This window comes from Oxyura jamaicensis, chromosome 1, assembly GCF_011077185.1.
Source record: "Oxyura jamaicensis isolate SHBP4307 breed ruddy duck chromosome 1, BPBGC_Ojam_1.0, whole genome shotgun sequence".
Taxonomy (NCBI): Eukaryota; Metazoa; Chordata; class Aves; order Anseriformes; family Anatidae; genus Oxyura; species Oxyura jamaicensis.
Window position 1 is genome coordinate 62,286,319 of NC_048893.1, and position 18,471 is coordinate 62,304,789.

At 44.3% G+C, this 18,471-nt stretch overlaps 1 protein-coding gene across 1 annotated transcript in view; it reads left to right on the plus strand.

Annotated features, from left to right (window-relative positions):
* The first annotated feature begins 6 nt into the window (after positions 1–6).
* Positions 7–18,471, plus strand: part of TMTC1 (transmembrane O-mannosyltransferase targeting cadherins 1) — a 147,609-nt gene continuing 129,144 nt past the window's right edge. Inside the window, exons 1-5 of the mRNA XM_035345237.1 lie at positions 7–350; positions 11,842–12,019; positions 13,732–13,805; positions 14,732–14,908; positions 16,683–16,889. Of these exons, the coding sequence (XP_035201128.1) occupies positions 28–350; positions 11,842–12,019; positions 13,732–13,805; positions 14,732–14,908; positions 16,683–16,889 (959 nt within the window). The 5' untranslated portion in view covers positions 7–27. The remainder of the gene's footprint in view (positions 351–11,841; positions 12,020–13,731; positions 13,806–14,731; positions 14,909–16,682; positions 16,890–18,471) is intronic.

Here is an 18,471-nt window from a genome sequence, read left to right on the forward strand (position 1 = left end):
GGCGGCGCGGCGCCCCGCACCCGCGCCATGGTGACGGGAGCGGCGCCGGGGCCCCGCTGCCGGGAGCGGGACCGGGACCGGGAGCGGGAGCGAGCCCCGGCCCCGGTGCCCGCAGCGGGCAGGAGGGCGGCGGCGGCGGCGGCGGCGGTGGCGGGGCTGTGCGCGCTGTGCTACGGCAACGCGCTGCCGGGGGAGTTCGTGCACGACGACGTGTGGGCCATCGTCAACAACCCCGACGTGAGGGCGGCCGCCCCCGTGGCCGCCGCCTTCGCCAACGACTTCTGGGGCAAGCGGATGGCGGAGAACACCAGCCACAAGTCCTACCGGCCCCTCTGCGTCCTCACCTTCAAGTAAGTACCGGCACCCCCCGGCCCGGAGCTCCCCGCGCACCGGGCGGGGAGTTGGCGAGGAGTTTGGGTTTTAGGGGAATACAGAGAAGTTGGGCAGCAGCACGGTGACTGAGGGTTACTGCGCTAGTCCCAGAAGGAAATCCCAGAGCCTCTCTTTTCCCCTCAAAAGAGGGGAGTCTGTGGCAGACCGTCACAGCTTCTTGTCGGCTGGTTTGTCGTCCTGTGCGCTAGCTTGTTCTCTTTTTTTGCTGGTGAGTGTTTGCCACGTTCTAGTATTTAAAAATGATCGGGTGCCCGGGGGGAATGGTGCAGAAGAAGCGATGCAGCTGGGTGATGCTTAGCGCTGGGGTCCCGTTCGTCAGCGATCGGCCGATGCTCCTTGCACACCCGCGGCGGGCGTAAGGGGCAAACTATGCGGGCAGCAAGAAGTACGCCAGGAGGAGCTGTCAGTGGTAGACTCTGCTGAGTAAAGTACCCATGAGAATACCTGGTGTTTATAAACAGCGTTTCCGTGAACTCTCAGAAAGTAGCATGCTTCTGTAGGGCAGGACCAGCTGAGGGGAATCGAGCATCCCTTCGGTACTCCCTGTGCTGTAAGGGCTGTCTGGGGAACCGGGCTGCATGTGCTCCGGCTGGAATAGCCCTGGTGAAGCAGAACTGAGTGCAGACACTCCTGAGCCGGGTAGTGCAGGACGGACTTTACGAGTTCTCCTTGGGCAGTTCTAAGCAGGTTTCTGTAGAGAGCAAAGGGGGCTCAGGCAGCCCCGGGCAGAGCCGGCTTTGTGCCTGCCGAATGCCTTCTCCATCAGGTGTGCAGCCAGAGTGTTGCAGCGTGGGCAGCCGTCTGATTAATCCATCACTCCCGCAGCACATCCGTGAGTAATCTGAGAGGTGAGCAAACCTGGACGTATCGCCACTGGCTGCACTGCGCGCTGTGGTGCTGCTGGGCTCGGCCACGTAGATCAGGTTGCAGGATGGAGGTGAAGTTATGCTAACTAGCAAAGAGTCTTAAACTTTAATAATGGAATGGAAACTAAGTGCTTTAGTTGCTGTTTATGTGTCTTGACTCTGAACTGGTTTACCCTTTATTAAGTAAAGAAAGAAGGGGGAGAAAAAGGTGAAGTGCTGTCCCCATCTAGTCCTTTTTGGAAACCAGTGAGTCTGAGCGAGCCTTCATCCTCAAGTGCTTATTATTATAATCAGCATACAGCACCATACAGCTAAAACCTAGGGTCAAAGGTGAAGTCATTTGTTCACCGGTTGGCATTGCGTTTGGAATAATGAAGGAATCCGTTTATCTTCCCTGGCTGCAGAGGAAGGTTATTTCCACTGTGTCCCAAATATCCTTCCAGCCCTCTGGTTTCCACATTCTTCCCACTTTGTATCTACCAGCCGGGTGTCAGAGGAAGACGTTAAGAGCCGGGTGGAGTGGATCCTCCAAACCGAGCGCTTAAAGCAGGGTGCAGCAAGTTCTTGCCAAGCGATGCTGAGCCTGTGGCTGAGCTGCACGCTGCCTGCCTGAGCCATGCCTTGCCCAGCACGCTGTTACTGGCTGTGCTCTGTCCTCCTGCAGGAGGAGAAAGGATTTACCCTGCTGGCTGTAAAAGGCTCAACAGAAAACGGTCTTTTAACAAAGTTGAAATGAATGTAGTTTATTAATATCTTGGTAGGATTTAGTGCATCTCTGTAGGGTACTTGAGCAAGTTTTGTGACGTGCATTACAGGATCTTGCTGAAGATGGGAATTGGGGACTAATATATATTTCTTTTTGCTGTGCTAGTTTGGTCAAATCCAAGACATTTTAATAGTAGTGTGATTCTTTGCACCTTCCTGGTGGTTTTCCTTTTGTGGCCTGACATTTTTGTCTGAAAGACTTGTTTTGAATCTTGCTGTAATAAAGATTTTTTTTTTTTTTTTAATAAAAAATCTGGGAGATCTCCAAACTGCATGCACTGAACAGATGTGAAGGGTGGGCTGAAATGTATGTCTACAGATCCATAAGTCTACAGAAACTTTGTCTCAATCTCTTTTTTTGTCCTTTGTGGACGTGAAAGAGGAAAGACTCAAGATGCCCTGTGGACTTTTCAATGGACTAGGTATATCTTTCATATATACTACATATTCTTGAAATGATCTCAATTAAAAAAAAATAATTCACTGCTCTGTCAAAAAAATCTTGAGTAGACATTGATGAAATTTTGTAACTGTAGTTCGGGATCCCTTACTTATTGGAAATCGTAAATGACAGTCCTAATTCCAGTAGACTAATGCTCTGGAGCCAAATAGTGAAAAGAGCTGAAGTATTTGACATCATTCACACCGGATCTGTCAGAATGAATGATTAGAGGAAAATATGAGCGGCCTGTGTTATTAGAACTGTTAAGCAAAACTTAAAATATTCACAGAACCGCTACATTTTTTTTTGTGTGTGTGTGTGGGCTAACATCAGAAGAGCGGAAAGCCTATACTTGAACTGTTGAAATAAATATTGTTTAATTTGTGCCTTTGAACTTCTCTCACCTTTTCTCCTGACTTTAATACATAAAGAAGTGTTGAAGCTAGTTGGTTCGGAGACATTCCTATTGTACTTGGGTAACTGCTAAGTGACAGGTTCAGCAGAGCAAATGAACTGATATGATAGGAAATAGCTTTGCTTAGTCCTTAGTCCTTAGGAAAAACTTTGTGCTCTCCTTTCCAGTGCTGTCACTCAGAGATGTTTATCTACAGCTATGTTCTTCTCCAAGAAGTGATTCAATATACTTTTTAAAGAAGGCAGCTTTTTGGACTCAGGATACAGTATTTCTTGGTACCTTCCATATAAAATGTTAAGATGATGGGGGGAAGAACTGCCACCTATATAATCCACTCCGCATTTTATATTTAAACTGGGTGCTCTCTGTCTTGCACCTTGTCTCTGCTAACAGAAGTTTGGTGAATCATTTATTCCCTTAATAGCACTTAAGTTATTCCTTGGTTCCAGTGGTTTTGCAAAAATACTTCTACTGTTGAAGCAGAAGGTGAATTCATCAGTACCACCTCCTTCTCCCTCTCTCATCTTTCAAATCCCTATTGGGATAGATTTTCGTCACAGAAACAAGCAGGTGATCGAAATTTGATGTAGTCAGCAAGACAGCAGACTTAGCCTACAGGTATCCGATGGTAGGAGATTGTGAGAACAAATCTTTTCTTAAAAAGGTAAATGCCAAGGTTTAAAGACTCTTAATCAGATCAGCCTCCTCATTTTCCATGTGGTTGAGCAGACGTCTGGGAGAAGTGAAAGCCCTGTCCACCTGCCCTCTTTGGCAGTGGGGTGGAGGGCACTGCCTGGACACAGCAGAAGGCAGATGCTAGTGAGGGAGGTGCCACAGGACCCCAAATAACAGCTCACCAGAGGCAAAAGACTGGTGGAAATTAAAAAAAAAAATAAAAAAAAAAATGAAAAAATCATCCTGTGCTTACCCACTGACTGCAGAATGGATGACCCACCAGCTCTGCCTGCAGAGGCTGCTAGTTGGTGATGGCTTGAGTACCATGCATGTCTAGGGAATAAATGGGATCCTTCAGCAACAGTTCAGTATGTTGTGTGGGCACTGCGAGCCTAATATAAGACTATCAATGGCTTCAGATCAAAGCCTGAAGTAACTGTGGGTTTGGGTTAGATGTAAATATACAGCCAAAGAGAATTATTTCAATAACTCACTGCCAACCTTCTGATCTATCTAGTTGCCTACAGCTGATCCTTCTGTTTTTTCAGCCGTATCATGGCATGAGTTTCAAGGACAGGCAGCTTAAGAAAAACAACCGGGGAAAAAAAAAAGATATTAGATTTTATTTGTTCTTGACTTAATGGTATGTTACATTTTGACATAACAGGGTAATATAGGGAGCTATAATGTGTCAGGTTAAATATACATTGCACAAGTATTTTTTTCACTCTGTACATCTATATTAGGGCAATATCACGATGCTTAAGATTATGTCAGTATTTCTTCTGTACAGCTTAGTCTAATATTGCTACCCTAGCTACAGCAATCACTCTCCATACTGAGACTGTGATGCGTGCTATGAAATCGATGTAGTATTGGTGTAGCCACAGTGGGCTGAAGTTACAAGTGAGGTGAAGTTTGTGAAGAGAGGCAGCTGCTTGTATTAGGCCTGTTTTGTGTTGTAATTGGAATATATGGACACATTTCTAAACACATAAGCCTTTATTCTGAGTGAGAGCGGACTGCGTTGCTGCCATTTTAGATCTGGGAAAGGGTGTGTGTGCCTCAAAGCTTGTCTTTTGCCAGCTGTTTGCCAGCTCATATGAAGCTGATGTACAGCTTTTTTTCTCTCCACCACATTGAATATAATTATTGTTTTGAAATAGAAGGGGTAAGCTAGAACTGAATGGCAAATGAAATACTGTGTGTCCAATTTTCTTTCTTCTGGCTGTAGGTATGTGCTGTGCCCCTCCAGGGGGACCAGCAGGGTCTCTTGGGCTCCACAGAAGGAGACCAGGTCACTGCTCGTGAAGCCCAGTGTTTTTGTGAGGGCTTCGGAGACCTCAGGACAGGGGAAGGCCGGGAGCTGTGGGATGGCACTGGAAGCTGCTGCCTGGGGAGGGAGCGGGGAGCAGCCCGGCAGGCCTCCCGGCTGCATGGAGGCTGCAGGCCCCGCTGCCAAGCCCACAAGTGGGGATCAGCCCTCAGCACACTGTGGGATGGGGGAGATGCATACAAAATGCGTGTGGCTTTTGTCTAGTCAGAAAATCTCCTCCGTGGCTAAGATTTGTAACAATATTTGTCTCTCTCTTGAATTGAAAAGCCTTTTATTTTGAGGGGAAGCGTTCACAAAAAGGCCCAGGCAGGTTCTCCTCAAAGATCTGTCTGAGGTGAATCCAGACACATCTGTGTTTGCTGATTTTGTCGTTGGTGTTTTGCCTGTTAAACATCTACTGATTCCTGGGGATTTTCTCTCATCCGGCATCCAATTCCTCTTGCACCAATGTCACCCTTAATTTTCTTTTGTTTTCTCTTACCTAAAAGGCTCAGCTTTGGACCAGCCTTCTTCCCCACAGGAGTATCCCTGTCAATGCTCTTTAGAGTCCATGAAAATAAAGTGCTCTGGCTGCTGCTGGTTAGCTAAAGGCATTTCTCTGCATTTACTCACTGTGATTCTGACTGCTTCCCTGGGCTTTCTCATTTATTGTCTCTCAGAGTTAAAAGAAAAAAGTGTTGCTCTGTTTTCATGCACTACACTTGGTTTTCTCCTTGCTTCACTATAAATTAAAATGGCATTTCTTGTGTAGCTTGAGCTGAAAGATTACCAAAGTTATTTCAAAATTGGTGAAAAACTCTTGTATCCAGTTTGAAATGTGCTCTTAATTAGGCCTAAAAACTTCACAATAGATTTGTTAGTACCATTTTCTCTTCTTGATGAATGAGTGTCCTAGCTTGGTTCTGGAATACATCTCATCCCTTACCCCTGCTGCACTTGGAAGAGGACTGCTAAGGTTAAAACATCTGAGTCATTTACCCATAGTGCTATCAAACCCTGGGACATATTTTATTCTCTTGCTGTACTTTTGGAAAACAGCATGGACTACACAGCATTGCAGCCTCTTTTATGTGTCATAGTAGTCTGGTTGCTAGCGGGGTGATGAAGAGTTTTGGGAGATGTTCATTTCTTTCTCTTTGCTGCTGTTGCAGAGATGATAGTTAAGCACAGTGTTGAAGACAAACTATTTTGTTCTAAATCTGGGTAAAATGACAGTAAAGTAAATTGTCAGTCTTTTTCTTTTTTTTTTTTCCCCCCAGACTGTTTGTAGAGTTGACTTGAAAGCCAGGTGAATGGTACATTCAGTATTCTTAATGCAGGAATGACTGTCAACCCCCACTTTCTAGTGTTTCACTAGAAATTTCTGCTCTAACTTATTTGCCACTTCCAAGGTGCTGTTGCTTCTCAGTCTAATTGTGATTTCTGTTTCCTTTTTCTAGCCCTGCTGGAAAGCAATAACCTGCTTTGTATGCCGACACTTAACTCTTGTGAGCTCTTGTAAGTGATGGCTGTGCTCTAAGGGAATTGCTATAGCTTGGGAACTGATACGGCCTCTGTCTTCTCACCCATCCACATTATAGAAAATCGGGTAACAAACCATTTAAGCCTTATTGTCCATTTAATTCTGAGGCATTGTACTGTACTATGAAACGATTACCAGTGCAAAGTACTGCTTCACCAGGGAACTCTGCTGTGCTTGCGCCGGCCATCGTGAGAACACTGCTGCAAACTGGGCTGATTTTCTTTTTACTGTTGCAGGTTTTTCTTTAATCTTTGAGCTGTTTCCATGTAGAACTTCAGCCGTTGTTGCCACTGATGCAGCTGCACCATTTTTGGAGTACAGATGCTCGTTTTCCTGGCACACAATAGACACATCTGTGGCAATTATGAGATTTCACTGTGCACTGAAAGTGTGCATTAGTTTACATAAAGTTTGTCATATGTATCACACAAATCTAAAAGGAAAGGAAGATCATAGGAAACTGTATCAATTCTTCTCTGTTAGATAAAATTGTATAAATCTGCATGTGAGCCTTCCTCTGTAAAAACTGTGGGGGTTTTATGAGGTGTGGGATGCTCTGAGAGTTTCCATTGTGTTACTTGCTGTAACAAATTACCATTATTATTCTGTGCATTTCTATTTCATAACATGTTGTGTTTTTTGTTAGTCTGTTCAAAATAATAAAACAGATTAAACTAAACAAGAGCTGCCCAGGGATAATGATGAAGTCTATAAAAAAAGAAACTCTCCAATTATGGTTTACAGTATTATTAAATCATGAGAGGCCTTAAAAAAAAAAAAAAAGGTTGAATGAGTCTTTGTGTATACAAGTGGATAACAAGCACTACATTAGAGCCCAAGGGTGCTGGTGGTTACATGTAACTGGCTTTGAATTGGGATCTGTGGTGAGCCCTTGCTCTTGTGGCATAGATGTCCCTGGTTCCAGGTCTGTGAGGTTGGAGTCGCCAAATCCCAGTTGATTTCCAGGCCCTCTGCGGTGAATTGCCTACCCAGGGAGAGGTGTCCCTGCCTGACATCTCCAGGGTGGATGCCCTTGGCTGGAGTGTAGCACGGTGTGCAGACTGCTCCGTGGGCCTGCACCAACCCGTGGCTGGGGAAGTCCCTGAGTATGCAGCCATGTGGCTCCTTTTCCTAGACTGGAGGACAGGAAGAGCTGCCATAGGTAGTGACACAAACTATGCCAAAACCAAGGACTGTATGCACTATACTTTTCCCACAAAATATCTACAAGCCTTAACAAAATTAAAGGATTTCCTTGCTAGGGCACATACCTCTTCTTCTGGTGTACCTCCTGCTCTGGCATGCAGTTTGGCAGTACTCTGCCTTGGGTATGGCACTAAACCACCTGTGCTGCAACACTCGACCACAAGGGCCGGTGCTGGGACCAGGGTCTGTGCTTGAACACACGTTAGTATGGTTTGCCCCCCTTGAAGCGGGGTGTGAGCAATGCTGGGGCTTCTGTACTGAATTTTTTTTGCGTGGTGGTGGCTTCAATACTTGACAGTGTCACCTGGTATCCTCGGTGTACATGCTTTCCTCCTTTCATCTGTGCCTTTAGAAGGTCTTTGTGTTTGAACTGCCATTCACCATTTCTCAGGAGGCTTAGTGCACTCTTCGCCTTCAGGAACTCTTCCAGCAGAGATGGTGAGACAGTGCCAAACTCTTCTTCCATGAGTGTTTCATGAGGAGCTCCCCTGAGGAAAGATCTTGTCTGACATGGTGACTCCCCTTTCCAGAGTCTCCATTCCTTGGAGCATGTTCACTTGCTTTGTTTAGCCCTGTATCTTTGCAATATTATTTGCAAATACCTTTCTGGTCAGACAGAAGCAGTCAGTTCAAAAAGTTTGACCAGCCCATCTGGACTCCTAGCTATGTGCTCTACCAAGGCTGGCATCTTCCAGCCCATAGAATCATTAAGGTTGGAAAAGACCTTCAAGATCATCAGGTCCAAGCATCCCCCTACCACCAATGTCACCCACTAAACCACATCCCCAAGCACCAGGTCCAACCTTTCCTTGAACACCCCCAGGGATGGTGACTCCACCACCTCCCTGGGCAACCCATTCCAATGCCTGACTGCTCTTCCTGAGAAGAAATGTCAACTTATTTCCAACCTGAACCTCCCCTGGAGCAACTTGAGGCCATTCCCTCTAGTCCTATCACTAGTTACCTGCAAGAAGAGGCTGCAAGTTAGGAATGATTGTAATACTGGCGAGTTTTGGTCTGGCAGCTTAAAAAAGTGAAAGTAAAATTCCCCATTTGTGGGCCAGTTCAGATCTGGAAACATCAGGACTTCCCTCATCATATAACAGAGTATAGTTACTGCCTGCCAGAGCTTCTGTTCATAAATGTTGTGTTGGAGAAACACTACTTATTACTTAATTTTGAGCTACTTATCTGCGTTTTAATTTCTTTGTTTGCTGAGCTCTATACTGTGTACGGTTACTGCAAGACTGTGATAATGCTGATGCCAGTAAACAAAGAGAAGAATGAATCTCTGCAAAGGCATTAAAGTTTAAAAAGTGCCAAGGCTTTCTTTTTTCTTTTTTTTTTTTTTTTTCTTCCCATTAACCCATTCCTTCCTAACCCACTCACCTGCCCAGAAATTGCTCTGCAGTAGAGCAAATTTGACTTCCTGTAGTCGGCTGCCTTTTTTCCCCATGGGTGGAAGACTGGGGAGCTTTGCAGAGTTCTTGTGACTTGTGATTAGAGCTATTTGGAGCCCCAGATTTACTCATTCATTTGAAGTGCAATACATTTAGCCACTGCTAACGTTTCAAAATCATTCTACTGGGATTGTTTCAGGACAAAAGAATGTTTCCTTTATTGTCATGTGACCTAATTTTTTACGACAAAGAGCTTTGCAGCAAAAACACGGGTGTGAGTATAGCACCTGCATGCAATTGCATTTAATGTTTATGGACCACCAAAGATGGTATTCAAAACATGCTTGCGCTCAGATTCTGCTGTTTAATGGAAGACTTATCTTAATAGCATGGTGCTGCTATGTTTGTGTTTTGTTCTGCCTTTTTTTTTCTGAACATTATTTAAAGAATACACAGGGGAAGACCCTAGCTATGAGGCTGATGCTTATACATAGCAGTTTTCAATAACTTAGACCAAGTAATACTCAGCTTACAAGCCTGCTTGACTTGATGTTCACCCCAGGAAGGGGTGTGAAGAGCACACCCTGCCTTTAGGAGAGGTGACCTGATGGGAGGGAGGATCTGTCCCTGTGAGGTTTGCCTCTCTTGCCAGTAGCCTTGCTTTGCAGGATGAGAAGTCATCAGACATGATTCATGTAGACTGTGAAAGATTTTTCAAGAGTGCTGTCAGATGTTGTGTTTTTAGTGGTTGGTCCTCGTATCTCAGACAAATAAATAAACAGGAATCTCTCACATTTGGTATACGGCTTGTCTGTGTTGCCTGATAACCTGAACCTGAGCACTTGTCTCCACTGTCCTCACCTGCCCTTGTCTGCTCCGGCAACCAGATTTCTGGAGAAAGTACAATCTGACCTTTTTTCAGGTGGCGATGTGCTCCTTCAGGCTGATTTACAGCCAGAAGTGATTCATTTGTCTGAAGAACTGGTCCTGCAGGTGGTCCCTGCCATCGTGCTCATCTGCAGGTGCCTATGAGAGGGAAAGTAGTTTGGGCTGCTGCTTCGATGACTTCTGGGCAGGGCGGCCTCTGCTGCCCCTTGTTCCATGCTGAGCACTGAAAACAAGATTGAGGCTCGGGGGTTCCTGCGGCTGCAGCGTGTTTACAGCTGGATCTGTGTCTGGGTGTGTGTTACTGCCATTTGTGGTGGTTTTTCATTTTGTGCTAGCGGAAACGAGGGAAAGTGATGTGTGCTGCAACTCTGCAGTGGCTTGCAGGAGAGATGGGGAAAAAAAAAAAAGCCAACAGCTCAGCTCTTCAGGTACACTTGCATTACGCAGACTGATGTGTCACAGTGTAGTTGTATCAACCTGTACCTCAAAGGGAAAGGTCAAGTCATGACAAAATCCCACTTTTCTCAGACTCTGGGTTTCAGCTATTGCCTCGATAAATGTTGCAGTGGAAACAGTAGAGAAATGCACAAGGAAGACTCCTCGTCTGTTAAAGTTGGATTGACCTGGAAGATGTGGCCTGGGACAGATAGCACACTATTACTTATGAGTAAGGAATGTAGAGAGTATTTATAAAAAGCATATGTTGTCTGGCCCTCGCAGACGTACGCCACCTCCTCTGTCTTACAAAAAAACGAAGGTGTTTGCATGGTAGCAACAACTCGGTGGCATCGCTGTTGAATCATGTATGTCACGGGAAGCCTGATGGCTGTTAGTAACAGGAAGAAGGATTATTTTTCCCTTAGCCTGTTTACAGCTACATGTTAAATATTTAGGTTGATTCATGGTTTCACTGGGTGCCTTCTCTGCTTTTTTTTTTTCTTTTTTAATATCCTTAAGATTAGTACTTCCAAATTCCATGTTCATTTATAGAATCCTCACCACATACCGACTCCATGTGCATGTGTGTCTGTAAGTGTGTATATAAACTAGTCCAAAAGTACAGATACAGTTAATTCTAAAGAGAATCAAGTTATCTTTGACTGCACGTAAAGCAAAGCCTGTCAGCAGCTGTTAAGCAAGATGGCTGTAAAAAAAAAAAAAGGTGACCAGAAAAATATGTTAATACATGGTGTCAAACAAATATCATAACAGCTAGTTATATACTTCATTTATGAGAGACAAAAATAATGAACCCTCACTGTCATTAGATGAGCTAACTTATCTTTAACTTCAATGTCTTTGTAGAAATGATGCTGACTAGTAGAGCAGCTTCTTAGCATTGTCCTGATGTCAGTAAAGCCTTTAACTAAATGCCATGCCTCCAGTATGTGAAAGCATTTTGAAAGTGAGATGGCAATGAATGTTCCTGTAGCACCAAGCTGATGCTCCAGCTCCTGCTGAGTCCTTACCCTGGGTGTTCCCAAGCAAAAGCTTCTATCCCATAGTAGAAAATCGCCACCCGTATTGTAAAGCTGCCACGTGGCTGAGAAGCACAAGAGGTGCCGACAGGGAAACAGGACAAGTGGTGCACTTCTGGTGTTGGACCGCGTTAGTTGCTGCTAGGGAAGCACATCTATTGTTTCACTGCAGCAAACCTAACCTAATGCTAGGGAACAAGCCTCTCCCATCTCTGTGTCGTGAAGCTTGCCAAATTCAACCGCATATTTTAGAAGGAAAACCAGGGAAGTGGTTTCTCTTTAATCAGATAAACCACAAGTTTAGAGCAATTTTCACTAATTAGCTTAATAGCACTTGCATTAGAAGACTGCAAATCAGGCAAAAAGAATAATTTAGAGTATATAAAGGCTGTCCTGCAACTACAAGGCCACTCCAGTCTAGTTATGGCTCTTTTTTTTCTTTATTTTCTTTGCAGGTTAAACATATTACTGGCTGGTATGAACCCCTTCTATTTCCACGCGGTGAATGTAATTTTACACTGTCTAGTGACTCTTGTGCTGATGTATACTTGCGACAAAGCTGTGTTCAAGGACTGTCGACTTGCTTTTGTCACAGCGCTGTTCTTTGCTGTGCATCCCATTCACACCGAGGCTGTAAGTATGCGACACAAAATGACACAGAAGCTAAAAATAAATGTACGCTTTATTTATTTCTTTTACTTTAAAGAAACCTTTGAGTCACACAGAATGTGGTGGTTGTGATATTTGCTTTGGAAGATCAAAGGTGAGAATATGCTATAGTAAATAAATAAATAAATAAATAAATAAAATGCAGGAGTCCTTAAGAAAGCCATGTATTCAGACTTGCCATCTTCCTGCTCCTGTGCTAAATTCTAAGTGACGCTTGTAGTCAGCGGTGCCAGCAGCAAATGGACAGTCATTCACTCGATGAAAATGTCGGGTCTTCCGAAACCCAAGAAATCAGTGAGGCCGCCGTCTCCTGCTGGGACATTGTTCCATGCCTTCACTCATGTCCCATAGTCAGCAATTTAAGGGAGAAAAAGTGAAGGGAGCATTAGCGTGTATTCTGGACAAGATCACTCATTCGGATAGAGGCAATGTGACCTATGGATTAATTTGTACTGCTTGCAATTAAACCCTAAAAATGTCATCCTCAGAAAAACATGTTAGCTTAATAAAGGCCATGGTGAGTTTACAGAGCAACAGCTCATACTGCACTTTCTTCTGTTTGTTCTACAAAAGTGGTTAAAGACTTAGTCATTCTACAACTGCAGTCTGTTAGCGTGGGGAGTTACTTCTCCTGTGGATAAAACAAGTCTTGCTGTCTTTGAAAAGGAAACGCGATGTGTAGCTGTCCATGCTTAAAAAGAGAAGTGCACTTGTTAGCAGAGATACCATTGACATCGTGGACTTGTAACGAGCCTTTGTAAATTAGTGAGAGAAACAGCTGCCATGGCCAAGAACTTTTGAGGAGAGATTACCTTAATAACAAAAAGCCACGAGCTTTATGGTTACTCCCTGTGCTGTGTCGTGTGAACTAATCAGCTAGGTGCCTTTTGATAAAACAGCTTTATAGTAGAGGGGAGGTTTTAGAAGAGGCCCTCTCTGAATTTATTTTCATGGGGGTCAAAACTTAAAAAGGTTAAAATAAATGACAGAGCACTGAATATAGCTTAATTGTGTAATTGCAAAAGAGGCAAAATTTCAAAGGGCCTTTAATTTGCTTTATGGTCAATTTTATATCTTTATGAAATGGAATATTGAAATATTTTATAAAAAGAGTGTTTATATGTTCTTCAGTATTCCCTTTCTTACAGAAAGATTTTGTTAAATGATAAGTAGAAAATCTCATAAACTCAGATTATTCAAAGAGGATAAATTACATACCACTGTATTACTTTTTGTTGATAAAGTTTATTCAAATGTTAATTTTTAACTCACTCCTACATAAAAAGTCTCCTCCAACGAGTTGTTCTTTCATTAGTCCTTTTCTTTAACAAAACTCAGTTCTGGGACTTTGATGTGTTTCTCATTCATGTCTTATTACACAAAATCAAAACAGATTACTAAAACCAGTATTTTTCTATATGACTTAATCAATATTTTAAAAAGAATTTAGAGAATGACTTGTCTGGATTACTCACTTGTTTTGCCAAGTGAGAAATGCAGCAGACAAAACTGAGTATATCCTACACTAACCAAGTAGCATTTTGGTGTGATGAGGAAGGATAACGGTATAAAAGCTTAATATAGTAGCAGTTAGCCTGCATTGTTGCAACAGTCAGTGAATGTACGTGCCTTTTTATGTATCTGCTTTTACATCTATACATCCCTTTTCTTTTTAGGTAACAGGTATAGTAGGCAGAGCGGATGTCCTAGCCTGTCTACTCTTTCTGTTGGCTTTTCTCTCCTATAATAGGTATGGATCCTTGGTGTCTGTTGTTACAATACGAGGGGATGCTCTGGTTTGGGGAGGAAGTCCGTTGGGTTCTGGCTATTGCTGGTGGAGGTACTTCCTCCAGCACGGTGCTCTGGTCCCTGCTGCAGTTGTGGTGCCAATTAAGTGACACTTATTAAAATGTGTAAGCTTAAACAGAGAACTTGGCATGTAAGATGCCCTCTTCCATTGACATTACCAACTGACCATATACACCAGAGGGGCGTTTGTAGAGCTAGACCTGAAATGACAAAGAAATGCTTTCAACTGAAGCCAAATTGTCTCTTTAGGAAGAAGAATCCAGTCTGTGAGAGTTCCGGGTCATGTCCAGACCATTAGTTGTGCTTTTCAGATGAAAACTTGGCACTTTTTGAGGGTCTGTGTCCTGAAACTGTAACCGAACAAGCACAGATAAGATATAGCTTTACTTGTGCAGGGTTTCTGCCCCTTCACAAAGCTGTTTCATTTAGGAATAGCACTGTGCCATCATGATCCTGTGAAAAAGGTGCTTGTGTCCCTCTTGAGATGTTTGCTACAAATCTATAGCACTGTTTTCATCTGAATGTTTCAAAGGTGTAAAACTGGAAGTGACCCTATAGGAAGTTTGTTTGATTTTTGTTTCTTACCTTCTGCCCTCTTTCACTTCTTTGCCCTACCTTGTACTTCCTCTGACTGTTTTAAGTCTACTTTGTCTTTCTGCTCAAGTTCCTGGTGTACCTCTCAGTATTTGTGTTTTCCTTTCTGTCCTAGTGTCTAAACCTTTCCTCATTTATCAGCAGACAGTGTAGATAGTTCACATGATTATTACCAAGATCTTAAATCAAGAAGTACCTCAATATTTGTGTGAATGTAGTACATTTGAAAATGAAAGAAAAGTTAAAAATATGTTTGTCAAATCTCTTTTTCAGGAGTGTGGATCAGCTTTATGTTGGGGAACATTTCCCTCCCACTGCCTCCCCATTCTTTTTGCTGCTTAGTTTATTCCTTGGGACGTGTGCAATGCTGGTGAAAGAAACTGGAGTCACCGTGTTTGGTGTGTGCTTGGTTTATGACTTCTTTTCCCTCTCCTGCAATGCCCTCAAACTGTAAGTAATTGCTGTGCTTGCTGTGCTTTCCCAGTGTTGCTGCCTGTATGTGCAGAATATATAACATACCACGGTGGGAGATGGTCTTGCCCTGCTGAATTAGGTGGCACACATCTGATTAGGAAGGCAGCCAAATTACACTTGGGTTTTGTTGTTTGTTTGTTACTCTGTAGCTGCCTGTTAACTTTTGCTGGGTATATGGACCAGATGTGAAGATCTGATCTCTAAAGTGCTCACTTCACTCTGTCAAGACTAATATTTATTTTTTTTGCATGGGAGCTCAGATTGAAGCATCAACATCTTAAAATTTCTCTATCTTAACTCCTTCCACTAGCAGCATCTGCATGATTATTCAGTCACAACGCCATGGAAATATGTTGTGACACTTAATAGTAAAATCAGGTTTGATCCTTCCTGTCCTTACAAAATGGGAAAAGAAGGAAAATATCCAGCCAGTTCTGGAATGATTGGAATAATTAGCAGCTCTGAGCAGTTACTGGAGAAGGATCAAATCCTTTGAAGATGGTATCCTTCACCCACTTAGCTTCACAATAAATATGCAGCTCTGCATCTTCATTAAAAGGCAGAAGTCTTGCAGTTGACAGAAGCTGTTTTATATGCATTTCTGTTCCATACCACCCCTGGGACAGATTTGTCAATAAGTGAGCGAATGTAAGAGCTTGCTGCCACTGACGATGGCAGATCTTACTCCTGCCATCATTTCCCATGTTCCTACCTACATTGTCCCCTGGGCTCTGGAGCCTGTCCCACCCCTGCAGGAGCTAGTGTGCCTAGGCTGTAGGAAAGGACGCTGAATTTGTGTTTCTGCAGTAGTGAATTAAATCAGCTCCCAGCAGGGTTTGGGGAGTTGCCTGAGAATTTCTCCTGTTTTGATCCGATGAGTAAGTCATAATGGTGTCACTGGTGGGCAGGTAGCCAGCAAGGAGCTTTCTGGGGGCTGACAGCCGGCATGCTGCTCATAATGCTTGCATTTGCAGGCTGCTGGTTGGCATTCCAGGATCTGCCTGGCTGTAGATGACACAAATGTTCATTAACCTTGGGAAAATCTGTATCCCCTCTTCCCCCACTCCCCGCAATCTGCCCCTTCCCTTAGATTTACTTCCCAGTGGCCTCTCTGTGTTTTACCTGTGCTTCAGTGGCACGCAGTTGCCCAGATACAGCAGCTTGCAGCTCTGTAGTCCAGACGTGCTGCATTTTAATATTTGTTCTAGTTGTATATATTGTGCACTTTTCTGTCTGTTTGTGGCACTCAGGGTTTTATGACTGCATATGGATTTTTTTAAGGAATAGCAGAAAACCAGCAGCCTCCTATGTGCTGCTGAAACTCATCTTCTTCTGCTCCTTCTTCCAACCTGTACAGACCTGAATTTTGTTTAAAAGAGGCAGAGCACCAGTTATTTTCTGCAACAACAACAAAAAAAAGAGGATTGTGGCATATTCTTGTCACAGTGCTTCCCACCACACCAGAGGTACAGAGAAGAGTTACACAAGGGTGTGCTCGTCTGTTGTTGGTCTTGGGTCTCGTCCCCTAGTTCTAGTTAGGAACCAGTAACTCCTGTCCTCCCAGCACATACAGACTTTGTATTTTAGATTCAAGAAAATGTTGTCTATTGCGTGTTGTGCTGTTAACATAATGTTCAAGCTTTTGGTAAGTAAACATGCAGGGAAAAAATCCCTTAAAAGTCTTTTCTTATCTTTCCCATTCACCCTTCTTCCCCACGCCCCCCCACTTTCCTGTTCAACGCCTGATTAGGAGAAATGGGGGGATCCACCAGAGACCTGCCCGGCAGTGCGTGGCTTCGACCCCTGCCTCGCTGCCAGTCCCTGCGGCCGGCCGGGAGAACGGGAAGCATCGCTTCGCTCACAGGGGCGCCTGGAGCTCGTGCCACCCCACCTCGCCCGAGGAGCAGCGCAGCGGTGGCCTTCCTGTGCCCAGCAAAGCTATCTGGGCCATTCGGAGGTACTGACGGCCGCCTGGCCCTCTGCTGCACAGCTCGTCCTGTCTTACCGTGACAGCCCTGTTTTAGGCACTTTGTGTCTGAAATCTGATGGAATTTTCCTTCCCCTACTGGGGAGGGGGGAGAGGAGAAGGTGGGAGAAGGGGCAGGGGAAGAAAGAGAAGGGAACTGAAAAGGCACTTCTGCTTGGAAAAGGAGAATATCTATCTGAGGACTGTCCACGTCCTGAGACCTCCTATCCTAAGATATCGGTAGGCAATGCTCTCCTTCTGACCTCACTCACAGAGAAAGCCAAAACTGTAATTCTAGCTTGAATGTGAAGAGTGGGAACATGTGCAAGTGTACAGTAAGGTCTGAAGTGAAGCAGGTGCTCTATATCTCTAAGTACACATCTGTGGGTATAATTACTACATGCGTGTATACATGCATATCTATATGGTGGGTGTGCATATTTATGTATGCACATGAAAGTAGAGGTGATGCCTGCTCCTGCTTCACGCCAGAGAGTTTGCTTGTAATGGTGAAAGCTGGGCTCAGGCAGCAGCAGAGTGATTTTTACTGCTAGCGTTCCAGCAGTTCTCAACACATTCATTGTGCGTCTCGTTTGGGAAGGAAGGACTCTCCCTTAATTTAAGGCCATGCTCTGATGCGGTGCCAGTGCTCTGTGGCCTTGCTCATTTTGAACAGCATTGAGTTGGCAAGAGTGTTTAAGAGGGTAAGAATCAGCTCTGGGTCATGGATCTGTGCCAGGATGTTGGGTTTTCTTGCTTTTAACCTTGACCTTGGTATAGTCTCCCTGGTAGCCCTTGCCTGCCAGCTTGCGCTTGGCCTGGCAATGGGCTTCCTTGTCTCCTTGGGCTCTGCAGAGAGAAGTGGGGAAGTACTTTTCTGGAAGTCTCTCTGAAGTCCAGTGAGGATTTTTCCCATATCTCTCCCTCTTTCTAGAGGGAGCTGCCTTCTCTCTGTTTTACTCAACTGTTCCTCTTCAGTTAAGTTCACAACTTTGAGGCTCATGGTGGGGGTGGGAGAGAGAAAGAAGGGAAGGACAGTCAGCTCTTCTGTCACAGAGATGCCCCCACTGTCTTGTCCAAGTTGCCTTGAAGTTTTTGCATTATTAAAATACAAAGAAGAAACCCTGAGCTGTAGAGAGGTGCTGGACTTGTATTTTCGGGAAGGAGGAATAAGCTCTTCCTGTCATACAGAGGGGTGGTGGTTTCTGCTGGTTATCTCAGCTGCAGCCATCCCCGTGAGCAAACAGCAGGTTTTAGCATCAGCATACTGCATTACTGCTGATGTTTGGTTTTAGCTACAAAACAGTCACAGCATGATTTTATTTGGAGACCTATAATGATGAATTGCCCCACACCACCTATTTCTTGCAGGAAGTGTTGTATTCCTTGATTAGATCAGAAATATCTGCTGCAGTTCTTTGTTCATTTACTCTTCCTGCTGCATCAGTATGTATGATGTTCAGGCTGTTACATGAAATCCATACCTTCTCACATCACAGAATCTGTTTGCTCTATATTTAGTTGAAATGGCGCAGCCCACTCGAGAGCTTCTACGATGCAGACTGATCGTCCC